The 24,640-nt window shown below is 39.3% G+C and overlaps 1 protein-coding gene across 7 annotated transcripts in view; it reads left to right on the plus strand.

Moving 5' to 3' along the window:
* RIMKLB (ribosomal modification protein rimK like family member B) overlaps window positions 1–24,640 on the plus strand; it is a 51,315-nt gene that overhangs the window by 23,911 nt on the left and 2,764 nt on the right. For 6 of the 7 annotated variants that reach the window (XM_038137731.1, XM_038137741.1, XM_038137699.1 and 3 more), the window contains 4 exons: window positions 8,934–9,164; window positions 11,103–11,189; window positions 14,117–14,320; window positions 15,767–22,738. In XM_038137731.1, coding sequence (XP_037993659.1) covers window positions 8,934–9,164; window positions 11,103–11,189; window positions 14,117–14,320; window positions 15,767–16,230 — 986 coding nt within the window. In that variant the 3' untranslated portion in view covers window positions 16,231–22,738. The remainder of the gene's footprint in view (window positions 1–8,933; window positions 9,165–11,102; window positions 11,190–14,116; window positions 14,321–15,766; window positions 22,739–24,640) is intronic. The other variant, XM_038137714.1, reaches the window with a different exon arrangement.

Consider the following 24,640-nt stretch of genomic DNA (forward strand, 5'->3'; position numbering starts at 1 on the left):
GAGTAATCTGTGGAAGAGCTAAATGAACTAAGGAGACTTATCATATCTGAAGTGGTAAAAAAGCTTTTGTTTCTCTTCTCTGCTGCTGACTTGTTTGTGATGAGAGCTGTAGACCCTTAGTGGTTTTAATTTCTTTGTAAATTGGGCCGTTGATTATTTCAGACAAGAAAGCTTCAGAACTTGTAGTGTAGACAAAATGTTTATAAAGATACTTACCAGCTTGTAGGGATTGGTGAGCACAGAATTACCCTTACAGTCTAGAGATTAGTGGTAAATTGGCTGATCTCTTAGATGTGTTGCCTTCAAAGGTCAAAACAAGCTGACAGTGGGAGGGGATGCCCCTTCTACTTGCTTTAGCTTGGTGTCTGTGAGTACAGTACTACCACTACATGATTTTTTTATTTGACTGGACTGGTTGGAAGGACTGTGTAATAATGAGGAACACTTTCTTTCAAGAAGAAAGTTACAGATTTTATGGAGTGTATTAATTAGGGAGCATACTAAGTAAGTATCTCAATTAGTTAACATGTTTTTGTGACTAGGTGGAAGCTTCTGCTTCCAAATCAGGTGCAAAATAATACTGCAGTGTTCTATCTGTGTTGTCATTACAGTATGGGCATGGAGCATGTGTACAGTATTGTACAGTATTGTACTGCATATTGCAGTACAGTTTTAACCCTCTAAAGTCAGAAAGAGGAGAAAAGCTCAGTGAGTTTGCTTACAGAGGTGTAGGAAAAATGGATTTCTTCATTCTCTACCTTTGATTTGTGTGTGGTTCTATGTTAATGTCTGTCAAAACTAAGAAATTTTGGGTTATAGCTTTTGGTCTAGAACAACTTCTTTAGGGGACTGAAGGTGTTCGTGGAGGAAAATACTGTACTCATGATGACACTTGGAACTGTTTTGTACTGTATGTCCAAGTACAAGTTTTTCTCTGACACATTACAAAACCCCCACAAAACAACAGCCTCTCCTAATTGACAGGAATTGGTATTATCTCTGCAAGCTTTGGAGTCAGTTTTAATGCAATTTTACCCAAAATACCACAGCAAAATTCCTTCCTTTAAGAAGGATACATTTGTTTCCAAAATAAGTGCTTCTAATTCATAAATTGGATGTAGTTTTGACGAGGAAGGCCTTAGACTGCAGTGACAGGTCAAACCAATAAACTGAGGGGATCTTTCCAGTCCCCAGAATTCAGGCTCAGCTAAGTATATTTAGGAAAAATTGGAAAGGAGAGGGAGCTGGACAGAATTTATTAAAAGTTTCTGACAGCACAGACATTCTTTTAGGTAGCTTTTCTGTTATGGGAGACAGATATGAAGGATCTGTGTCTTCATTGCAAATTGAAACTCGCAATAGGTGCTTCTCCACTTTGCTTCAGCACTTTGCTTAAGTAAATAAATGGCATTTCTTGCTGTCAGAAGGTACTGTTTGGTAGCAGAGAGAGATGAGGTACATTATGTTAAACATTTTAAAGGTATTTAGTATTTTTGATATTACAGGAAAAAAAATAGATTAATCTTGGATGGGAGGAGAACTTGTTATGGGTTGCTTGAAATCTTCCTTGGGATTTCTTTCTGCTTTAGGAAAGACCTTTCCAATCACCCTTCTTTTTCAGGTGTATCCTTAACTTCTTGTCTTCTTTCAGAATGAACAGAAACAGCGCATGTAAAACATGGGAAAGACTGACTGAGTGTTAAGAGTGGAGTTAGTTTACAGTAAGGTTAGTTTACATATATTTAGCAATTTTAGGTTAAAGGTTGGACTTGATTTTAGAGTTTTTTTTACAGCCCTAATGATTTTATGATTCTGTTCTTGTTCTGTAACACTGAATTAGGATGGGATTGTTTAGTGTTTATGACTTTCTGCATTTGAGTTGGGGCAGGCATTCCAGAACTTGTTATTTCTAAGGCTCTCAGTGTTGGTAGGCTCTGGATAGATGATACAGGACAGATACCTGCCACAGGTGGGTGTTCTCTCAGTTGAGGATGCTTTGGAGTTCTAAAACTCTTGTCAGTCATGCTTAATTGATCCAGGAAAGTTCTGAGATCACCTTGTGGAACTATTATACAAAAATCTTAATGAGATACAAGAGACCTCACCTAAACCATGTAGAAACTAAAACATAATGTCTGGATTATAAACAGATGTCTGCTTTTGAAGTGTGATCTGTGCGGAGCAGTGGGTTTAAGTAAAGGTATCATCACAAAGGCTTGCTAAATCTACAGCTCCTGGTTTCCAAAATACTTTTTTTTTCACAATACAGTGGCACAGTACTGTTCTAGAGAGGTCAGTTTTGTCTCTGTGTGATTTCCTTGGTACTGCTGAGTTACGGAAGTGTATCTTGGTGGGAAAGCCTTTCTGGCTAAGTTTTTTGTGGAGAAGTTGGGTAGTAGAACCCTATTAAACACATAGGGTTGAATGTTAGCACTTCCTAATTTGGTTTGAAAAAACTCGTGAGCAGGATAGGAAGGGAGAGAATTTGAACTTAAAACACCCAGCGCAGAACTGTTGGAGAAATCTGTTTCTGTGGACACTAGAGTAAAAAATAGCTTGGTAATAGTAGATACCAAAGAGGCTTTTACATGGCAGTGACATTTTGGAGGAATTGTGACAACTTAATGTTCAGACTAATAAACTGTGGCTAAGTGATATAGGAAAAATTCCTGTGCAACTTCAAAGGGGGAAGTTCAGTTTGGTGTTAATAAATTGGTAGTTCTCTAAAATTTCAGTGCTTAGCTGCCTTTCAGAGGTTAAGTTCTGGTTCAAATAAAATTGCATTTGAAGCGTGACACTTTATCTAGCATATAGCTGCCACAAGCAGTCACTTCTCAGAAGAGGAATTTAACTTCAGTGACTGCCTCTGTCTTTGGCAAAACCCCCAGGAATTGCCAATTGCTCCAAAATACTTATATATTTCAATGAAGTTATGTTTTTCAAAGAAGGTTTGAAAAAATAAGTTGGAAAAAAAGAATGTTTATCACCCAATTTCTGGAAATTTTGTGTTGTTTATAGTTGGGTTATAAGATAGATACATAAATTAGTACAGCAGCAAGCTTTGGAGATACAGATTAGTATGTAATGAGTATTAATTCTACTTCTGTTAATTATTCCTTAATTGTAACACAGTCTTGGCAGAATGCATGTTTGAAGTATGCTGAGTTTTGAAAATTTTAGAGATCTAGTTGTGATGGAGTTTAGTGAGGGAATGTATAACTTGTTATTGCAGTAATCAGCTATTTAGGTTTGGGATATCTCCCTTCTGAGCTTTAAGCTTGCTTTAACATGGCAATTAGGGTGAAACACATTTAATTCCCTGCAAGTAAACTGTAAGTAATTATTAAACACTTTATAATGATTTAATGCAAATATTATGCAGTGTCTTGTGGGTGACAGATATTGGGAGGACAAATGAAATAGGAATGCACTAATTTGAGAGCAGGAGTGAGTCCAGGCTTGTAGAAAAATTTAGTGATGTCTGTGAGAACAAATGATGAATTGTGAAGAGCAAGTAGCAGGATATAATATCATCAAGATAGGAGGAAAGGTTTGTGTGGTAGAAGGCTTGCCTGTTTCTCCCAGCTGACTGAGTTGAATTCATTATAGCCTGCTTGCTGAGTGACTGTTCATTTGGGAAACGTTAGCAGCTCCATGGATGGGTGGATGAATAAATTTGTATAACAAAGTTCTGAGAGCTGGAGACTTTCAGGGTAGCCTACAGATCTCTGAGGAAAAATCTGGGTAATATATCTGGAAGTTCCCAGACCCTGCTAGCTCCTGTTGGAAATGTGATGGGAGCTGGTGTATGTTTTATGCTAGTGAAATTTGATTCAGATTTTATTGTAGTGTTGCGTGCACGATGACCAACCATTATTCCACTTATATGCTGGTATGCCTGTTAGAAAAAGCATTCCACATACTGGATCTGTCTGAATACTGAAACACTTTTTTCCTGCTTTGTTTTACTTATGTGTTTCAGAGAGCTGGTGTTTATTGGGGGTTTTGCTAAAGACAGAGGTAGTCACTGAAGTTACAATGGCAGCCTGTGGCAGCTGAGGCCACAGAGGAGGATTTTTTGCATAGTTACCCATGCTGTACATGGAATTACATGTGCATGTACATTAACTGTGTTGTCATGTTTGGGAACTTCTCATAGCCACACAATTCTCAGACAAATTATGTGAAATATATACAGGAAGTCAATTTGAAAGAAGGTGATGACTAGAACGTTTTATCATGCTGAACTCATGGCAGCACTGCATAAGGAGCTTTGGCAAACCCACCTTTTGTGCATAATTCCTGCTCTTTTGATCTGTTGGGTCAGAAATAGATTTGATAGGTCATGTGCTTCCATGGGTAGCAAGGCAGTGTACCAGCTGTCTCCAGGCACAGTGAAAAGCTTAGTATTTTATAAATATATTTCATATTACTAAGGTTTAGTCTTTTGTTAAAAGTGCCTGGTGTTTGCTAAATCAAGATACATAAAGCATCTGAAAATATTTTTGATGTCCTTGCAATCTTGGAGTTTTTAGACTTTCTGAAACGACATTCTGTCTGTGAAAGCGTTTGCATTGTTTCAACTAAAAGTCCAGTTGTTTGTAACATGCAAACTGGACATGAGCCATTGCTTTGCAGTAGTTACTAATCTGCTGATGAATGAGTCTTGTAGAGATTGGAAGGGATTTGTGTAGGCTGCAAATGGAATATAATGAATTTCAAAAATGTGAGCAATTTAAAATACTGCTCAGATGTGAATTAAAATGTTCAGAAGCCACACACAGTTGCTTGAAATCTTGATCGTTTTTAGCCATCCATAATGCCATCATTGTGGTTTTTTCCCAGAGTATGTCTGTCCATCTTAAAGTTGTACTAAATCAGGTTTCTGAGAGACATCTGTCATCCTGGGTATCTTACTATGTGAACAGGCTCTTCAGTGCTGGAGGTTAGTGTCTCAGGAGCTTTCTAAAGGTGTAGATGCACATCTTCTGATCTCACAGGTAACAGCAGTAGTCATCTCTGCCTCTTCTGTCTTTACTACAGTTTAATGCTCTGTTTTCTGTGGTTTTCGCAGGTTCATGTGATGGCTTCTACCTTTTGGGTCAAAATAATCCTTTTTAGCAGAGACCAGCTGCTTTGCATTTTAAGCTTGCCTGCTGTTCTTTGGGAGTGAAAAGCAGGAGGAGTGGCTGGGCCAACTGATGAATAATCATGCATTTACCCACTCAGTTCTATCATGTGCTACTTTGTGCTGTTTTTGAGAGAAACTTGAGGCTCTGACTTTAAAGGGTTTGGTGTAACTGGTGAAGTTTATTCCCTGGTAGTTACAGTTCACATTGCAAAAATTCCTTTTGTGCTTTGTCTGAATTCTGTGATGATTGGTGTCTAATGTTATAGGTGTACCATGTTCCATTTTGGAGAATTTTGTCTTGCAGAGGAAGAACAAAGACAGCTGGAACTGAGTGAAAGAATAGGTCTTGTTGAAGAGCAGGGTTTACATCTGTTTTTACTGTGTGATATTCCAACTCACGAGTCTTTATGTCATAGAACCAAAGAATACCTGAATATTTTATGATAACCTAAAAAATTGTTCCTCAGGCTCTGGTAAAATGGTTGTTATAGATGAGAAAGTTCACAGTATTGGATAAGCTTGAATTTTCCTTTCCTGGCTTATATTATTGGTACTTCAAAGGACTGTATAGCTGTCTCTTTGCTGTGTCTGCAATGTCATGGGCATCCACTGAAAATGTCAACGAATGGATTAACTTGTTATTTGCAAAGTATTTCTGTATGATCTGAGTGTCTGCCTTCTGTGTGTTTGTGAGGTCAGTTCATTGTCCACAGGCAACAGTGAGTGTAACCTGCTTTACTGTTTTGGGATCAGGATGACCCTATAATTGCAAAGAAAAGAGGGTTCATCTCAGCTGTGTGCAGTTTTGTGTGCCACACTGTGAAAAAGGTCACTTGGCTTGTTCAGCCTGGAGAAGAGGAGGCTGAAGGACGACCTTGCATGGTCTGTAGCTTCCTCAATGAGGGGAAGCAGAGCGGCGGGCACTGATCTCTTCTCTGTGCTGACCAGTGACAGGACTCAAGGGAATGGCCTGAAGCTGAGTCAGGGGAGGTTTAGGTTGGGTATTAGAAGAAGGTTTTTCACACAGAGGATGTTTGAGCACTGGAACAGGCTCCCCAGGAAAGTGGTCATGGCACCAAGCCTGCCAGAGTTCAAGAAGTGTTTAGACAGTGGTCCTGGGTACCTGGTGTGGTTATTTGAGCTGTTCTGTGCAGCGTTAGGGGTTGGAATGATGATCTTTGTGGGTCCCTTTCAACTTAGCACAATCTATGATTTTAAAAGAAAAAAAAGAAATTACCTCTTAACTGCTCTGTAACATCTCTGTAGTCTTTTTTTCCCTTATTCTTCTTTACATTCATGAATCAGTTCTTTGGAAAAAAAATACCTGTATGCATTGGTATCTTCTGTGTTACTGCTTTCAGCACATTATAATGAATAAATATTATTTTATCAGCCCACTTGGCAATAATGACCATTAACCTGATTGTTTACTGATGGGTCTCAGATGCAATGCTGAACGCATACTTGTTCCAAAATGGCAGAATCTGCCTCTCCTTTTTGCTGTAATAAAGCTGCTTCTGTTTTCAGCACTGTGTTGCTGGGAGACTGCAGCTAATTTTTATGGTGTATATCAGTAGTAGTGATTCAAATTATACATTTCATTGAGTAGCTCTTCTTCTTGTTTGTAAACTGCCCTCTGTAAGGCGAGAGAAATTTTGTTCTGGGGAGAACAGTATCCAGACCAGAGAATATGACTGAATCTGAAACAAAAGCTCAGACTGTTCTGTTGATAATATCATTGTACTTCCAAAGTCAGTTTAGGGGGGATGGTGACCTGGCTAAATTTACACCAGTCTCATAGTCAAGTCTAACACAGGTACTCAGAAGAATTCCGGGTGAGACAAACGCATCTCCTCAAACTGCTGTTTTTCTTTTTCAGAATCCATGGTGCAAAACTTCAGCATGTGGCGTGACTTTAAAGCAAAACAACAAAATAGACTGAGAGATTATGAATTGGAAAACTATGTCGTTTTGGTTCACAACACAGATAACGGTGGCAATTTGGGGCTGTGTAGAAAATGCAGTCCTTTTTAGAATGATTGTTGCACAGCTTGCATGTGGATCAGGATGTGCATGCAATTACATTGGCAAAAAGTGGGTGTAATTGGGCATGCACCTAAATGGAAAAATACATGTGTAAGGTGGAGTCTGACTAATAAGTGAAAAAATCTTCTGCTTGCTGAATCTGTGCTCCTTTTCTGGCTAAAGGAGATGGTAGTCCATTTTGTGCTGTTCACAGTCTGCTTAGGTTTGTAGCAGTGTTTTGTTTTTAATCTTGCTTGAGATGCCTCTCTAAAATGGGGTGTGTGTGTGTCTGAAGCCTGCTTGCTTAAACACGCGAGTCATGTCAGCTGCAATGCGGCAGTGCTTGGTGCTAATGAGGTGAGCAGCCAGAGCACCCGTCTGCTTATGTTTGCTCATCTCTGTGCAATTATGGCTGTGGGGATTGGAAAAAGGGATTTGTATTGGATGTGGCTCTATTTTGGCCTTTCCAGAGTGTGGTTCTGTGTTCTCCTGAGGACTGGGCAGCACATTTCAACTTCCATTTTGGGAGTTAGGTGGTTGCTTCATTATGTTTAATGCAAGGTCTAAAATACATCCTGGTTGGGAGAAGAAAATAAAAAAGGGAAGTACAGAGGGGGGGAACCCCCCCTTCTTCTCTCCCGCCTCCCTCCCAGTTCTCCCCCAATTAATTCTAATGCACCTTGAAATTAAATATATAGCTTGGCAATCGGTGCCTTCATGCAGAGTAGGTGTAAGTCTGTATTTGTAATGTAGCATCTTTGGAATACAGTTATCAGGTAATAAAAATTTGGTTACAGGTGGCCTTTGGTAGGCACAAGATGCAGATGCACTGTGATTTCGCAGCTCACTTTTTTTTTTTTTAAATTTTTTTAACCCTTAAGGTGCTGACAGAAGTGTGAGCTGAGTATTTTTTGCTGAAGTCATAAATTTTTGCCTTGAACATAAGGCAAATAAAGTAAATATCAAACCTTGTTTGTCTTTTCCTGTCCTCAGATGCCAGACTGTCTCCATTGAGCTTGATGCCTTCCTGTCCAATCCTGTCATATGCGTATTCCTGCAGCTCATCTTTCAGTGTTTCTTTTTCAGAAAATTAGCCTGTAAAACTATAGGTCATGATTAAGTAATATATTGATCTTGGTGGCAAAGCTGGCTTTCCTTCTAGTTCCTGCCTTTGTCACAGGGTGCTTCCCTGTTAGCTGATAAAACTATTTCTGACTAATTAATTTAATATAAACCAGATTGTTGAAATGACCTGTTAAAAATACTGCTGGTTTTTTGTGTTTTTTTAAGGATCGTATCTAGTCTCTGTTACTTTGGCAATATGTTGTGTAACGTGGTGCCACAAACAGAGGGATCAATACAGCTGGGACTGGGAAAGGTATGGACTGCATCCTGTAGGCAAGAACCAGCGGTGGGAGGCAGGAACCTCCTGAGCTGTTGATACAGCTGATGTGAGTGTAGTGTGCAGCTTACCCATAGAAAGGGTGGAGTATCAACCTGTAAACAAATGTCCGTCACCCTGGGAAGGAACCAAGACTGTGTGCCCTAATTAAGTCTGGTTTTTGCTTGGTCCTAGTTTTAGGTGAGTTAAGAGTGACATGAGTGAAACAGCACAGCTGACAAGATGCGTGCTAGGGAGAGTTGTGCTGTTTTAACACTCACTGTTGAAGTCTGGTATGTCTCTGATCACAGATAGTGCAGTATTTCTCTGCCTGTTTACCTTCTCCTGGAGATCTTATGACTTAAGACTGGGATGTTTTCTCTCTTCCTTCTTTAGGTCTCCGGGTGAAAGGGGAGCTCATTACTGCTTACCCACAAGTGGTGGTTGTGCGTGTGCCAACACCTTGGGTCCAGAGTGACAGCGACATCACAGTCCTTCGCCACCTAGAGAAGATGGGCTGTCGATTGATGAATCGTCCTCAAGCCATCCTCAACTGTGTCAACAAGTTCTGGACATTTCAAGAACTTGCTGGCCATGGTGTGCCTCTTCCAGACACTTTTTCTTATGGTAAGGCTGTTGGATCAAAAGGATAGCATAGTGGCCTAGACAACTTGTGCTTTTGCAGTGCAAAAGGTGTAAGTTTTTGAAATCCATAGAAATTTAAGTAGCATGTGGCCAGTACCACAGCTGAGTGTTGAGTAACCAAAAAGGAAGTTAAAGTCATGACACCCAGATTCTGGTTTTGTCTTTGTTGATTAGCTTTTGATGCTTTGAAAAGAGTACTTGAACTGTACCTCAGCCTTCTAAGCAACTGACTTTGGCTGTTAGCGCTATAATACTTTCTGTTCTTTTCCAATTGCCCAAAACAGCAGACAAGAGCTTGGGGTACTGAATGTCATAAGTACTACAGAAAACTAGACTTTGGTACAACCTGAAAGTAGATTAAACTCCTTTATGAATGAAAGTGTCTGCAAATACATTAGTTTTTGTGAAATGACAAGAGTTGCAAGGCATACGAGCCCTTGTGTTCACCTTTTAACAATAGTTTAGGCTTTGTTTCCCACCAAAACAGTTAATTATAGTTTATTATGCCTGCCTCTGGAATCTCTGGTGTCTTTGGTTCCTGACAGAGTGCTAGATTAGAGGAACCATTTGTCTGAGCTACCCTGATGCTATTTCTGGTTTTAATTACAATCCGTTAATGAAATGTAGATACCTCTCAACCTTCTGCTCCTTCTGGGAATACCAGTGCTTTCCTCCCCTTTGTGTGATTGCATCCGTAGGCTTTTATAATGGGAATGTGACAAAATCAGAAAAAAAAATTGACAAAACTATGGCTTTCTGTCAATTACTATGAATTACTATTTCCATCAACTACCATGAAAACACATTTGAGAAGAAAGATACCCTTTTTTGTACATGTGGTTGCTCTAACTTGTTAAGAAAGGAATGAGTTTTTAATTTTTTGGAGGAAGGGGAGACCATGAATGATACTTAATAATGGCAGAACCTACCTGTTTGATCATAATTCCCTCCCACTTCTGTTGGTGTCTGCCTCTGGAATTTGACAGAAGCATGACTTTCTTTTCTTTTCTTTTTGTTTTTGTTTTTTTAAACCACAAGTATCAAGTTATCAGTGAGAGCTGACTTGGCCAAGTAAAGCAGGCTGTGCTGGATGACATGTTACTCCATGACATGCATTAAACTCCATAGCAGGGTCGTGATGGCTGCTGCTGGCTTTGTGACTTTGTGTTTTGACTTTACTTCTGCACTTTACTGCATGATGTGTTAAAGGGGGCTCGTCCCTTTGTCTGCTGACTTTTCTGTATTTCTTGTGCTGTGGTCAGCCTTGGTCAGCCTTCTTTGAATTGAACTCAAGTAACCTTGAAGTATCAACCATAATTGTGTGAATGGCCATTAAAAGCTACACTCTAAGGTCCTTAGAGATGCAATGAGATTAAAAGGTTGAAGTACTACTTCAGGATATAGAGAGAATGAGATACAGGAGACTTAAGCCTTCAGAAGGGGGAGGTGGACTGACAAGGTCTGGGTTGTTGCTGCTCTGTGGATTATGCCTTGTCATCGTGTTCCGTGTTGCTTTTCTGGTTAGTAGTTTGGATGGAACTGTTACTAGTGCTATGTGTCTGCTGTTTTCCTGTTAGACATTTGAAAAGATGAAACTTGACTAAGTAAAAGGGATAAACTAGAACAAGATGGTAGAATTGGAGCATTTGGATTTGGAAGATTAGATTGAGCCTTTTGGGTTTGTGATCAAGAGGCCTTTGTCAATTTGTGTCTTCAGTTCAGAAGGAAGTAGGTCTTAGTAGCCCACACGTCACAAACACCTTCAAAGTCTGATCATGCTCCATGACCAGGGTCCTCCTAACTGATGATTTCTCTGCATTATCTAAGCTGTGAAGGTGGGAGGAATGTATGGCAATTACATCCCAAATTTGGCCACAGCAGACTGGTGGCACATAATGTTGTTGGTTTTCTTTTTGCCAGGTGGTCATGAGAATTTTTCCAAAATGATTGATGAGGCGGAAGTGCTGGAGTTCCCTATGGTGGTGAAGAACACGCGGGGTCATCGAGGTGGGTGTGAGCTCAGGGGTGAGGGCAAGGAGTATTCTGAGCAGCACTCCAAGATTTTGTCTCATCAGGGAATGACAGTTAAGAATATCTGTTAGGTGTTGGACTTCTTTCCAATACATCTAAATTCTACCACCCTTGAATGCTGAATGTTGAATAGGCTTCAGCGCTGGGAAACAGTTTTAGCAGAACCCAGTCTTGCCAAGGCAGGGGGCAAAGCATTCAAAATTATGGTGTATTGGTGACTTCTATGAGGAAAGCTTTGAACTGGAATAATGGGAGGTCTGGACCTTGTGAAGTTGAAAGAAGCCTACATGGATTTTAGGGGTGTTTTTAAATAGGCCTAAAAAATGAAACCTCAGTTCATTCAGTGACTCATTTCCTCCTTGGCTTCGTCTATAATTAGGATTCTGATTTAATGAAAATCTTATGTATTGTTTGTAAAACTGAATCTCTGGTTTTTGGAAAAAATACCTCTGACAGTATCGGTGGTATTACTGCAGGTTTGGATAAAATTGCTCTGGTTTTAGTCTTTTAAGTGTTGCATATAAAACAAACATCAACTTAATTTAGTGTTAAATAGTGGTTACTAAAGGAGACCATGTTTAAATCAATTTCAGAGGTTATTTGCACAGGAAGTTGCTCTGCTTTTAATATACTTTAAAAGAAATTTAATAAATACTAGATCTATAAAGAGACTAAACTGAAGTGAAGGCACAAAACCAGGAGTTACGTCAAACAAAATCATAACTAGAGGACATCACTTCTTTCTTTCTGTCTTGTCAGTTTGCTCTCACTCTCTGCTGCTCTGATGCTTCTCTTCTGCTGGCACGAGTGGTTCTGTAGCCATGTTGTAAATGGATTTAGGAACTGATGTCAAATGGATCTAGATGGGTTATTTTTGCTCAAATTAATTCCTTACATGACTGACTCAGCACTTACTCGCACAAATGCTCGTGTTGATGTAATGGAAGAGAGTAAAATGCTGGGGCTGTGGAAGATCAGACCTGCTGCTGATAGCAGCAATACCTGTTAGTGTGGGTTTAAAGTGTGGGTGCAGCTCTAAAGCCAAGGGGGAGTTTGATGTTGCAGCAAGGTGAATTTGACAGCTGTTGAATATCTGAGACAGTGGATTTGATTTAACACACCTCTAGTGAAGATCTACAAAATAATTTTAGAGTTTCAGCTATTGATTTCTTCTCCCTTTTTTAGCCAGGATTCCTGTAAATCTGTTTACAAGTTTTGCTTTAGACCACATTAAATTCCAGGCATTTTAATGCAAATTTATGCATAGTACATATATTTTCACATTAAGAGAGTTGGGGAAACTTTTTCAAATGAATTGAAGAGCAGTTATTTGCAAATATCATGTAAAAGAAATAGGCAGATGTGATCATAGGTACTGGTTGATGAATAAAAGTCACACTCTTCTAGGCCAATTTTCTGTGCAGTTTGCTGCTGCAGCAAATGGGCCAATCCTGGTTTTACCAAGATGTCATGAGGCTGGATAATTTGCAAGAACTAAGTGGTTCCTCTCCAAGGCATCATTCTTCCTTTTCCATTTCAGGAGTACAGTAGGATTATTAATTGCCTGTAGAAGAGTTAAAGTTTGGAGTGGGAGAAAGGACATGGAGGTTTTTTCTTTTTGTGAATTTTAAGCTTACATTCTCACGTCTCTGTAATGAGAAATTCCATGTTCCTCAAGTAGTGTTCTGTGTTATGGAGAACTTAAACCCTATCTAAACAGGCTGCTGTAGTAGGGCATAGGAACACTTGGTGAGATTCTTTACACATTATTTATCCTAGTTCTGCTACTGCTGCATTTCTTTTCTCTTAAGGACGGCAGTTTATCAATTTATGTTTGTACTCTGTTAGCACCATAACAGAATTGAGTGACAGTTCTGCTTCAAGGTGAAGTGTTCTAGGTAAGACTTTACTTCAAGGTAAAGTCTTATTGCAAAACATAAATCTAATATGACATAGAGCCCTTAACGAAAAGAGAAAAGAAGTTGGGAAATGTAGGTAAAGATGGAAAGGGATGCAGTCTTGTGAGACTAGAAATCGGATAGAAAATAGTTCAGGGGTGATTTTAACCAGTATGAATACAACTGGAAAAGAACAAAGAAGTCTTTGGTGTGCTCTAAAAAGAAAAGGGAATGAAATTACTTATTTTAGGTTAAAAAATCCAAGTCCTAGGGATGTTTGCTTGCAGAAAACCTAGTGGTTTGTCAAGAGGGTTTTTTTTCAGTTGTAGGATAATCCATTCATGTCTGGTGGAATCTTCTGCTAAATTATCTTGGATACTGTGGAGTGGAACATTTTTCTCTGAATGTAGTTATTCCACTGCAGACCTCATTCTGGAGTTGTGAGCCCTTTTAAGTACTGGGAAGAGCAGCTCTCAGGAATTTCCTAACAGAGAAGTGGGTGGTTCTGCAGTGGCACACTAGAGACTTCAGAGTTCTTAGATGCCTAGTGTTCAACAGTTTCATGTTGTTGGTTCCTGTGTGTCAAAGCTGTAGACTGTGGGTCCTGTCCTCTTGGATGAACAAAATTGTTAATTATATGTTGGCTGCTCTTTAAGTATTTCTTCCTTTTTTTTCCCTCTCACTAAGGACTTGTACCAAAAGAAGTTGAAACTGCAAGACCATCTCCTTTATCTAAAGCTTTTTTCTTTTTCCTTGCTTCTTTCTTTTTCCTTTTTTTTTTTAAACTCATGTCTCCAGCTCTGTCAGTACTTGAACACTTAAAAGCACTGAATCAGTGGAGCACTGTTTTCCATGGAAGAGTTTGTAAATGGATATAAGCTACAGATGGGGCCTCTGAGAATGGGCAGTGTGCTGGTCAGAGGTTTTACTTTCACGTGCTGAATCATTGATGCAGCTCAGATGGGTAGCTGCTTTCAATACCCCGATGTTCTTTCCTCCATACAGGTAAAGCTGTGTTCCTGGCACGAGACAAGCACCATTTGGCAGACCTAAGCCATTTGATCCGTCACGATGCCCCGTACTTATTTCAAAAATACGTTAAGGAGTCCCATGGCAAGGATGTGCGCGTCATCGTGGTGGGAGGCCGTGTGGTGGGCACCATGCTCCGCTGCTCGACAGATGGGAGGATGCAGAGTAACTGCTCACTTGGTAGGAAAAGCATTGCTCATAGTTTTGATCAGAATATTTCAACCCAGTTGAAAAATCACAAAGCTGACTGAAATAAGCCGCAGGTGTTACTTTGTGTTAATTGTGCTTACTGCTGGGGGTTTAAAGGGGAAACATGAGAGTAAGGATTAAGTAAGAAGCATGTTGAGCAAACACAGAAGGAGAGATGATCTTTGCTCAAAATGTTTGAAAGATGGGATGATGACAAGCAGGGAAAGATCTAGAACACAAATGGAGCAACTGATGTGGTAATGGCAGTTTGATGCTAATGCTATGTTATCATTTGTTTCATCCTGTTGAGAGGAACAGAAAATTAAGGAAGACAAAAAGCAACACTTAAGGGAAGTAGAGGAGTCAGTCATTTGGCAAGAGAGTAGAGGAAAATGTTAAGTGAGGAAGCTGTTGAAGGCAATAAACAGTTGGATTGCACTGTTCATTTTCTGTGCTGCCTTAAGTCTGTCAGGTTCCTCCCTGCTACCTCTTCCCACAAAGACCATATCTGGGAGAAAGGGGAGGTTACTGCATTGACTGTAGCATGCTCAGAACTGAGATTTTGCATAGGTTTGGGTGTTGGACTTGAGGGTTTCTGAGGGTAAAAGGAGGAAGGACGCTTGAGGGTGCCTGGCTGAAACTGTACCGAACCTGAGCAGGGATGGATAAAATATGTTCATGTGTAGTGCAGTTTTGGTTAGTCAAAATGCCTAAGAGATTTTAGTTACTACTTCATGCAGAGGAAATATAGCCTGAAAGATTTTTCTGCTTTTTTTTTCTCTTTTTTCTTATTGTTTGGGTTATTTTTCAATTTAACCATTGTGATAGATGAAGCTTGAGCCAGTTAATACTTAGGTGATGGACTGTGAACCTGACAAGCTGAGGTTCGGACACAAATGTTCCCTAATTCTTGCTTTAGAGACAGTAACCTGTGATAGCAAGTTGAGAGGTATGTGAGCAGATGATAATGTCTTAATCCCCATTCCCCTCAATTAACAATTATAGCTACAGTTAGAGTTGTAGTCTTACCAAGAGCTCTAGGTTTAGTTTTGCTGAAATATTTCTTCTGATCATGTACAAACATGTAAGGAAAGCCTCTACTTTAGAAGGAACAAGGGTGGTTGTTAGTTCATTTTTTTTAATATCCTGGGATCATAAAAATGTGTATTTTTTCTTGACTAAAAAGTCATTGCTTAACTGTTTTTAGACAAGTCATAATCTTGACCTGCCAAAGGCAGGTCAGAATCCTTTGAAATCCTGGTGTGGCATCAAGTTCATTAGTAGTCACTGTGGAAAGGAGGTCACTTTCTAAGTCATCAGCAGTGTGCTTGCAGGCTGACTTTGAAGCTTCCCAATCGAAAAGCACGGCCCGGTTGAGAAGGATGTCAGTCCCTTGTGACCTGAGTGCAGACAGCAAGTTCTTTTCACTTTTTCCAGGTGGTGTAGGAATGATGTGCTCACTGAGCGAACAAGGCAAGCAGTTGGCAGTCCAAGTGTCAAACATCCTGGGGATGGATGTGTGCGGCATTGACCTGCTGATGAAGGACGACGGCTCATTCTACGTCTGCGAGGCCAATGCAAATGTAGGTTTCATTGCCTTTGACAAGGCTTGTAATTTAGACGTAGCTGGTATCATAGCGGACTATGCCGCTTCCCTGCTGGCCCCCGGCCGCTTGACGCGGCGCATGTCCTTGCTCTCCGTGGTGTCCACGGCCAGCGAGACTAGCGAGCCAGAGCTGGGCCCTCCAGCTGGGGCCGCTGTCGACAACATGAGTGCTAGCTCCAGCTCTGTCGACAGCGACCCTGAGACCACGGAGAGAGAGTTGCTCACCAAGCTCCCGGGGGCTCTCTTCAACATGAACCAGCTACTAGCCAATGAGATCAAGCTCCTTGTGGAGTGATGCCACGTGTAAATAGGTGACCAACAGAACTCTCTCTTGTAAATTTTTTTTTTTAAACCAACTTGCAATGCTGTTTATCAGAGACGCTCAGAGGAATGAGCTAAGGGGGGTGGGTGTGTCAGTCAAGAGAGCAAAAGTAAAAGGCATGCGTGCTGTGATTGCTGTCCCTACTCATTTGCGGAACACCAAATTGTCTTCATTCTTCATCAGTTTTACAGTGGAGATGCTCAGCTCGTAACCAAGCAGCAATTTTATTTGGATGCTGCTTTGGTCCCCAGATACATTGCAGTTCATGTGTCTTCACAGGCAAGCATTGAAGCGTGATTCACACTTGAAGATTTTCAGAAAGTTGTCTGGCAGCTCTCTAGAAACTTCTGTGAATTACTGCACCAGTTAAATCTCTTCTACCTCTGTAAGGCTTGATCCTGTAAATTGCTGAGTGCCTCAAATTCTTTTTGTGAGTTGAAGGTGTTAAATACCAAGTATTTCAAAATTCCTGGACACCTACTGTTCCTACTCCTGCAGATGGGAGCTGTAAGGTCAGGATCCTTTTAAAATCATCACTTTCTGACCTTGCAGGATACGGCCTTTCAAATGATGAGGCTGAGAGGAGTGTCAGTTGACTTAATGTGAACTTTCTGTAAAAATCTGTAAAGTGTACCATCGTGGTATTAAGTGGCAGCTTTGTGTCTAAATTCCTTTATAAAGCTTTTAAAGGAGGATACTTCTGTTTTTCTCATTTCAAATCCTGATTTTGGAAGGTATATAGGGGAATTGGTCATATTCTACTTACGGGCAGAAGTGGCACATTTTAAACTATTTTTTGCATGGTTGGAGGAGATAAACAGCACTGTAATGTTTGGTATACAAAATGATGTTTAATCTAAAAATGTGAAAAAGAATTACACTAGTTTAAAACAAACGTGCATCGACTTGTATTTGTTAGTGTTTTAGTCTTTCTGAGAGAGATCTGCAATGTTAATGTTCCTTTTTCTTTAATACATGCTAGTCCAACACTCCCTTCTCTATGCCTGCATCTTTAACAGTGGCCAAAGTGAAAACACCGCAGACTGTTTGTTAAGAAAACACTGAGTTATAGCCTGTACATTGGTGGGGGGTTGTTTGTTTGTTTTTGTTTGCTTTTTTTTGGAGGGAGGAATGTGGTAAGGTGTGGAGGAGGGAAGAGCCAGTTAAAAGTGATTAGTCATCCAGAGGAACTTTAGAATAAAGCTGCAGTTCATACAATACTTACCAGGCTTACTTTTTCCCCACTGAACATAGAAAACCGATGTTGGCATAAATCCAAAGAGTATAACTGGGGAGAAATATTCAGTTCTTAGCTTTGGAAAACGTGGCACATTTGAAAAAGGCAAAAAAAAAAAAAAAGGAAAAATAAAAAAAAAAAGAGAGCTCAGCCAGAGTTTCAAAAAAGAAGAAAAAAAAAAAACAACCTAGGTCCACAAACAATTAAGGGATTGATCCTGGACCCTTACATGTGTGTGGTGTGAGTGCACACACTTGTGTGTGTCTGTGTGTGCACAATTGTTTTGCTTTATTATTTTGAGGGTGTTGGCTGTTTAGCTCCTAATTTTTTTCCAGACTTCCTGATTTTCCTTAATCCTTCTGGCTGTGCATTTTGTCATTAGCCTTGAGCTGGTTTGGAAAACAGATAACCAAAACAGATACTGAGTCCATTTTTCAGTCCCTGTCTTCCTCCTTTTCCTCCTCCTTCTCCCTTTTCATTCCCCTCTTATTCTTGGGGTTCATAAAGCCCTGGAGCTATATATATATATATATAAATATATATATAAAGATAAGCCTCTTTTTTTAAAAACAAAAAGTAAAACGTTTACAATTGAAAAATCATCTTGTGAAAATAGGTTTGTTTGGAGGGGGGTTGTGTGTGTGCAATGCTGCTGTTTTCTGGATACTTTAATGGAGCATGTCCCATGTACCCTCTGAGGTTCTGCACTGCCCACCTCTGTGGCCCTTCCTCACCTCTCTGCTGCTCTGCTGTTTTACCTTCACTTGGACCTTAAACACAACTCACGGACACTATGCAGAGAGTCTTCAAGAGGCAATAAACAGAACAGTATTAACCTACTTTATGGAGGTTTGATCATGCTTCTTTGTACAGTTTGGTTTTTTTATTTTAAAAGGAATGTAATAAAATGGCTTTTTTTTTTTGTAGAATTAAATATTATTATTAAAATCAAGTGAAAGGTTGACTGTTGGTGTTAAGCAGGAGGGTGGACTAGCTGGTCCTGCAAAACAAAGATCTTCAGCAGTAAAGGTATTTTCAAATCCTTCTTACTGAGCCTTCAAGTGCACAGGTTATACCTGAAGAATATAAAGGTCTTCAACTTCTGTGAAGAATTACAGAATGACAGAACACGAAAGTAAACTAATTCTCTAGTCACTGGGCAGTAACTGTCTCTTCCATGAGCTCTACTTCCCTTGCTTGTTTATCCAAGGGGAATTTGGGGTGGAGGGTGGCTCTTTTTTTGTTGCTGTTGTTTTTTCTTTTTTTTGTCTCTTCCTTTTTACTGGTAGGTGCCTGCATTCCTTGACAGGCTGATAGGATCAATCCTTCCCTTTCTAGCTGTGACATACATTTAGCACATGTGGAATAACAGCAGGGAGTAAACAGGTGCTAGTTGGTATACAAAGGCCTTCGTGTTTTTATCAGAGGAAACATCTTTTAGATGAAAGTTAACTGAATATTCTGGATTGTTTTTTTGAGTCCCCATAGTATCTCATAGCTCACAGGAACCTTACATTTCTAGCACCCTTTCAGAATGTTAAGGTTACACCTCACAGTTGTAAAACTCGTGAACTAAACATAAGATTTTTTTAAGAAAGACCGAGTGGGTTGAGAGATTTGCAGTTTGACTCCCTTCTGATAAGTTACCCCTCTCTTGGTGCTTCCATTACTAGTTTGGAGATAAGTCTATGCATAGTGGTCACAGAGGGAGACAGGATTTGAAACATCATGTGCATGTGTTTGGATATCGGGTATTGATGCTTCGAAAACCTTGCTTGAGGGTTCATTTGTACAAATGGGCACACTTGTCTCATGCGTTTACTCCCTACTTAACCCATTGCTCCTGAAACAGTGAAATGCAAAAAATGGCCTGGGGATGCAAGGGGAGGTGTCTTGTTTTTACTCAAAGGAAAAACACCAACAAAGCTAGTCCATGGTAACCAGACAGTGTTTCCCATTGAAGATGAACTCCACAGATGTCAGCTTTATACGCTTTATTTTCTTCAGTTCCCTGTGCTGAAAATCACATGCTAAACTTCCATACAGTTGCAGTAACACTACCTCCATATATGGGTTTGGAAGCATGTGCTGAAAAAACGGTCAACATAGTGGTGGATTACAGTGGTGCCAGTACAGCTGATGGTGATACAACTATTTTTGTATATTTTAATATTTGAAAGAGCCAGTTAGAAACGCATTTGCAAGGATAAGTTTCTTAAACTACATCTGATGAAATTTTGTTCTCTGTAACACTGGAGATTTTATTCTGTTCAGTTTGCTGTGTTTGTAATTGATGTCTTTCTGTCAATGTATGGATTGTATCTTAATCCTTGTATTTAATGCTTTAATGTGTTTTATATAATCTTTTCTTGTAATGTTACAACACCTTATCTGTAAAACAGTGTCAATGCTTGATGTTTACATTGACTGTTACATTTTTTGTTCTGAGCTGAGGGTCAGTCTTGAAGCCTTTTCTCCCACTTTGTGTCCTATCTTTGCTGTGTGATATTTACTCGGGAAATAACCTCTGGAACATCTGGGTATGTCAGACGCAAAGGAGATTCTTCTTCAGATGTTATACCGGACTACAAAATCCAGCAAATGAAACCAGTGACGCTTGCTAAATTCCCTCATTGCAAAAATCTGTCAGTTAAATACCTAAGGGACCATAAGGGCTTAGAGAGACTTTGAAAACAAATTGTACAGTATCTTTCTCATGGCTCACTCTTTTTGAGAAGGTTTATGGGCTTTATGGCTGGTGTGAGACACACGACCCACTCCTGTTCTCTCTATGGAATAGTAGGTGCTCGGACAGGTAACTTCTGTTGCTACTGTCTTTTTTAATTTTTAATTTTTTCACTGTTTTAGGAATTGTTTTAAACTGAACACTGCAGTATATATAACCAGGTGTTTGCTGCCTTTTCCTTTGTTTTATTTCTTTAAATCTTTCTTAACCTTTGAGGGTGACTTTTGGAGCATTCTGATGGTGGATCTGCTGTTGGAAGTCTCCAAGCCTCCCATGTTTCTAATTTGAGTTGGAAAGCTTTTGTTTTGTTTATTTGTTTAAAACAATGACACAAAATAACTGTGCGGATTTCGGGTGGGATTTGCTGTTGTGCTATTTTGGGTGACTTATTCTCCCTTTTTTTACAGAAATGTGTTCTAACAGTTCACACTTTGTTACTGTTCTTTGCAAAACTTTTCAGGAGCCAAAAAAGTCAAACAATCCAGAGAAAACCCCTTCTCCCCTTTCCGATGGCAAGAGTGAGAACTTATGAAAAATCCTTGCGAATGTTCCTTCCTAAACTTTTCCCCCCAGTAATGCAAGCGGGTAAAATGGTAAATGCAGCAGTTTGGTGACATCCAAAACCGACCTGTTGTCAGGTAAATTGACACTTTTCTGCTCTTACTGTTAACCTTCATAAGTTTGCTAACTTGTCTGCCTTCCTTTCTTCCCATCAGTTCATTTTGGTGATACTTGTTGAATGATTTCTTTAACCGGATTTAGAGAAAACCCTGCTTCATCTTCCTTATTTCCCTTCCTTATACTTGTTGACTTTTAAGAAAACTGTCATTGTGCTTTACTTTGCTGAGGTGAGACAAAAGTGAGTCCCCTATGCAACTGTATGAGGGATAGTTTTGTAATACATTAATTCCACTTCCTCTTTATCAGTTTTAGATCATCTTCAAGTGTACTGTTTTAGCTTAGATTTTTGAAAGATATGTTGCTTTCCATTTCTAAGTGAATATTAAATATAAGTGCAGAAGTAAGTAGTTGATAGGAATGAAAAACTAGTACTAAGAATGTTAATTCTATTAAAATTCAATAGAGCAGGATCCTGTAAAGAGGACAGATGGATGAATATGTGTGCTGCAGAAAAAGACTGTTGAGCTGATGATTTCTGTTTGTGGAGGATGGGGTGACACATTTTATCTTCCCCTACTGTTGTATCAAAGCACTTGTACATTTTATCCTTCTCTGGTAACTCTCTCCCTTAATCCCAAACAATGTAAAAGTACTGGGTACTTAACATTTTTTTACTTAATTTAAGGGGGAGAATGTTGTATTTTACTCAGAGGTAAAATATCACACAATTGGAATACCCTTCCAAGTTGATGAATATTAGCCTACAAACAGGCTTCCAAGTTTCCTGATGCAGTATTATATTTCCCATGACATCTGTAAAGAATTAGCACTTGTTTCAGATTATTTTTCTGTGTACATTAATTACTCCTCTATACCATCATATAATAGTTAATTTTTCATAGTCTCAGTTTGTATTTTCCTGAAAGAAAGCAAATTTACCAGCAATATAATAAATTGTAGCTTCAAATTAAGGTGGGAGGGAATAATTTTAGAGCCAAATTTTGCTCTCAATTACACTGAGATAAACCTGGAATCACTCTGTGAAGGTCAGTGGAGTGATATCCAATTTCACTGGTATAATTGAGTGTATAATTCGCGTATTTTAATTTTACTTGCAAGGTAATTTTACAAACCTGTTATACTTATGTTTCCAATGCTTTTTCCTTTCAGACACACCCACTTCTTGCGTCTCAGCATTGGGCAGGCCTATTCCTTTATTTGTGTATATTTTTGTGCATCAGCTGCTATAGGACACGGGTGTAACACTTTCAGGCATGTGGTTGGGTGTCTTTTTGGGGTTTGTAATAATGTCTAAAAATAAAAATTTCTTTTCCTCAGATTTATTCATTAGTTCATGTTGGATCACAGTTTTGCATCTCTAACCTGATTTTAGATACATATTATGTGAAGATTTTATTGAAAGAAATACAGTACTAGTTCTTTGCAGAGTCTGCAATTCATCTTTGGTGGGGAGAGTTTACCAAAATTTACTGCATTCTGTAATATTTAATGTTGCTTGAAAGGTGGTTTTATAGATTATGCCCCTTCCTCTTTATGGAATGGCTTTCAAAGCCTTGTGTCTATCTTGGTTGTGCCCAGCGCTTTGCCTGGTGTATGGGGAAATGTAGAACTTGAATAGGCCATGACTTCTTAGACAAGGGATGATGATTATGTGCATGCTGAACCAGAACTTCTTCTATATACCCTTCTGCTGCAACAGAATAATAAAACTGGTAGGTGGCAGCAGCAGCAGCAGAAGACACTCATGACTGTGACCTGAGAAACCTCCAGTACTGGGAGAAATGGATTGCAAAGTACTAACTGGAGTAAGGGGAATGGAGAAGAGAGGCAGAGTCCCTGAACTGTCCCTTTGAATGGTGAGTCTGATTTACAGAATTCTGACCATCAAAAGACTGCTTGTAATACAAGAGGCACATTGATCTGTCTCAGTTGGTGTTTGGTTACCTGATGCCCTAATTCTCATCTTTGATTGAACATTCCAGTTTCCCTCTTGACTTTATAAGGCACAGTACTTCTCTTAAAAAATTAAATTTCACCAAAATCACCACCATATTTAAAGTACTGGAAAATAAGGCTGAAAGGAATGCATCTAGCCCAGTCATTCTCTGATCCACTGAAGACTGTTCATATTTGTGCCATTGGTGAACTGTTTATTGTAACCTAGTTTAAAAACCAAGGAATAAATGAGGAAGATTCTGCAAAATACAGAATTTTATTTTCTGAAGGTAAAAAACATCCTTACCATCAGCCAATGATCAGCCTCACAGGCTGAGAGCCCAAATGCTTTTTTTTGCTACTTAAGAGCAACATGTGTGTGTATATATGTATGCCTTAGAAATGCCATGATAACAGTGTTATTTTTGGAGTTTTCCTAAATCTCAATGTAGCAAAAAAAGGTTTGAATCACCAACAGTTAAAATTATTTTTGGAAGTGGGAAATGCAAATTATATAATGTTTCGGAGTTTGTGGTTAAGAGTTGGTAGTTTCAACCACCTCTTCAGTTCTAAATGGCTCTGAAACTTTGATTGCACATTCCTATCAGAAAAAACATTTTGAGCATGCGCCCCAATCAATAGTTTTCCCAAGTTACATATGTGTATTACTGCATACATTGTAAAACTTACATAAACCCAAGAAGTTAAAAAATGATGAGGTAAAGATTAAATGAAGACTATTTTCTAAACATTTACTTAACTGTATTCATTAATGATGAAAAAACCATTTTTACCCTGCAGCCTTACAGTTTGTCTTGCAAAGCTTCCTGGGAAGTGTGGGCTCCTCTTTGGAGACCACTGAGGTAGACACCATAAATACTTACTGTTGCAGATGTCATCAGGATGTTCCACGGTAACAAAGCCTCCATGCTACATAATTCTCCTACTAGAGATTAAAATGCTGACTCTCAAGTAGGATGGCTGCTCCTTCTGAAAAGAAAATAAGAGGAGAGAGCAGCAGCACTGGAAGCACTGACAAACTGCCTGGCATAGGAGAAGTTTGAATCTGCATCAGCTGATATTATGGAGAAGCATGTCCAGGTGCATTGGGAAAAAGGAATTGTGTCAGAATATATACTAATATGCAGAATACAGCAGTAGCTTTTGTATTTTCATACATGTTTCTAATTCATTTACAGCTAAGCATTAGTCGATAAATTCCAGATTCTGTTTTCTCTTGTTACCTGGAGTAGTCACTCTAAAATCAGAAACAAACACTTATATACAGGAGCTAATCTGGATCTGAATTTTGATATCCAGGCAGCTAAGTAGTCTCCAGTGCACATCAGGTACCACTTAGGACCGTGGACAACTGATGTGCTTTTCTCATTAGCTTCTTAGTTATCATACAGCCTTTCAAAGTATTCTGTGGACCACAGGCTGGAAATCCCAGAACTGAATTTTTACAAAGTGAAATGAGATTGCATGTGCAAAATCGAAAATATTTTTGATAGAGAATTTATTGGAATCTTGTTAAATATAATAATGAGCAAAGTCTGTATGTGAGACGAAGCTCATAGAGAAAGAGTTTTAAATCCAGTCAGGCTGGAGATGTGATGAAGAGAAATAATTTCTGATAGTAGAGGCAAAGGAATCTGAAGCCTATGTCAGTCTGTCATCAGAGATAGAAATGAGGCAGGAAAACAGCTTTTGCTGATCTCGAGCATTCCCAGATGTTGCTGTAAGGAGGAATCCCACCAGACTTTCCATATGTAATATATGCTAAGCATACTGGCGCTTGGGAGCTGGATCTTGTGGAGAAG

Source organism: Motacilla alba, chromosome 1 (genome assembly GCF_015832195.1).
Source record: "Motacilla alba alba isolate MOTALB_02 chromosome 1, Motacilla_alba_V1.0_pri, whole genome shotgun sequence".
Taxonomy (NCBI): Eukaryota; Metazoa; Chordata; class Aves; order Passeriformes; family Motacillidae; genus Motacilla; species Motacilla alba.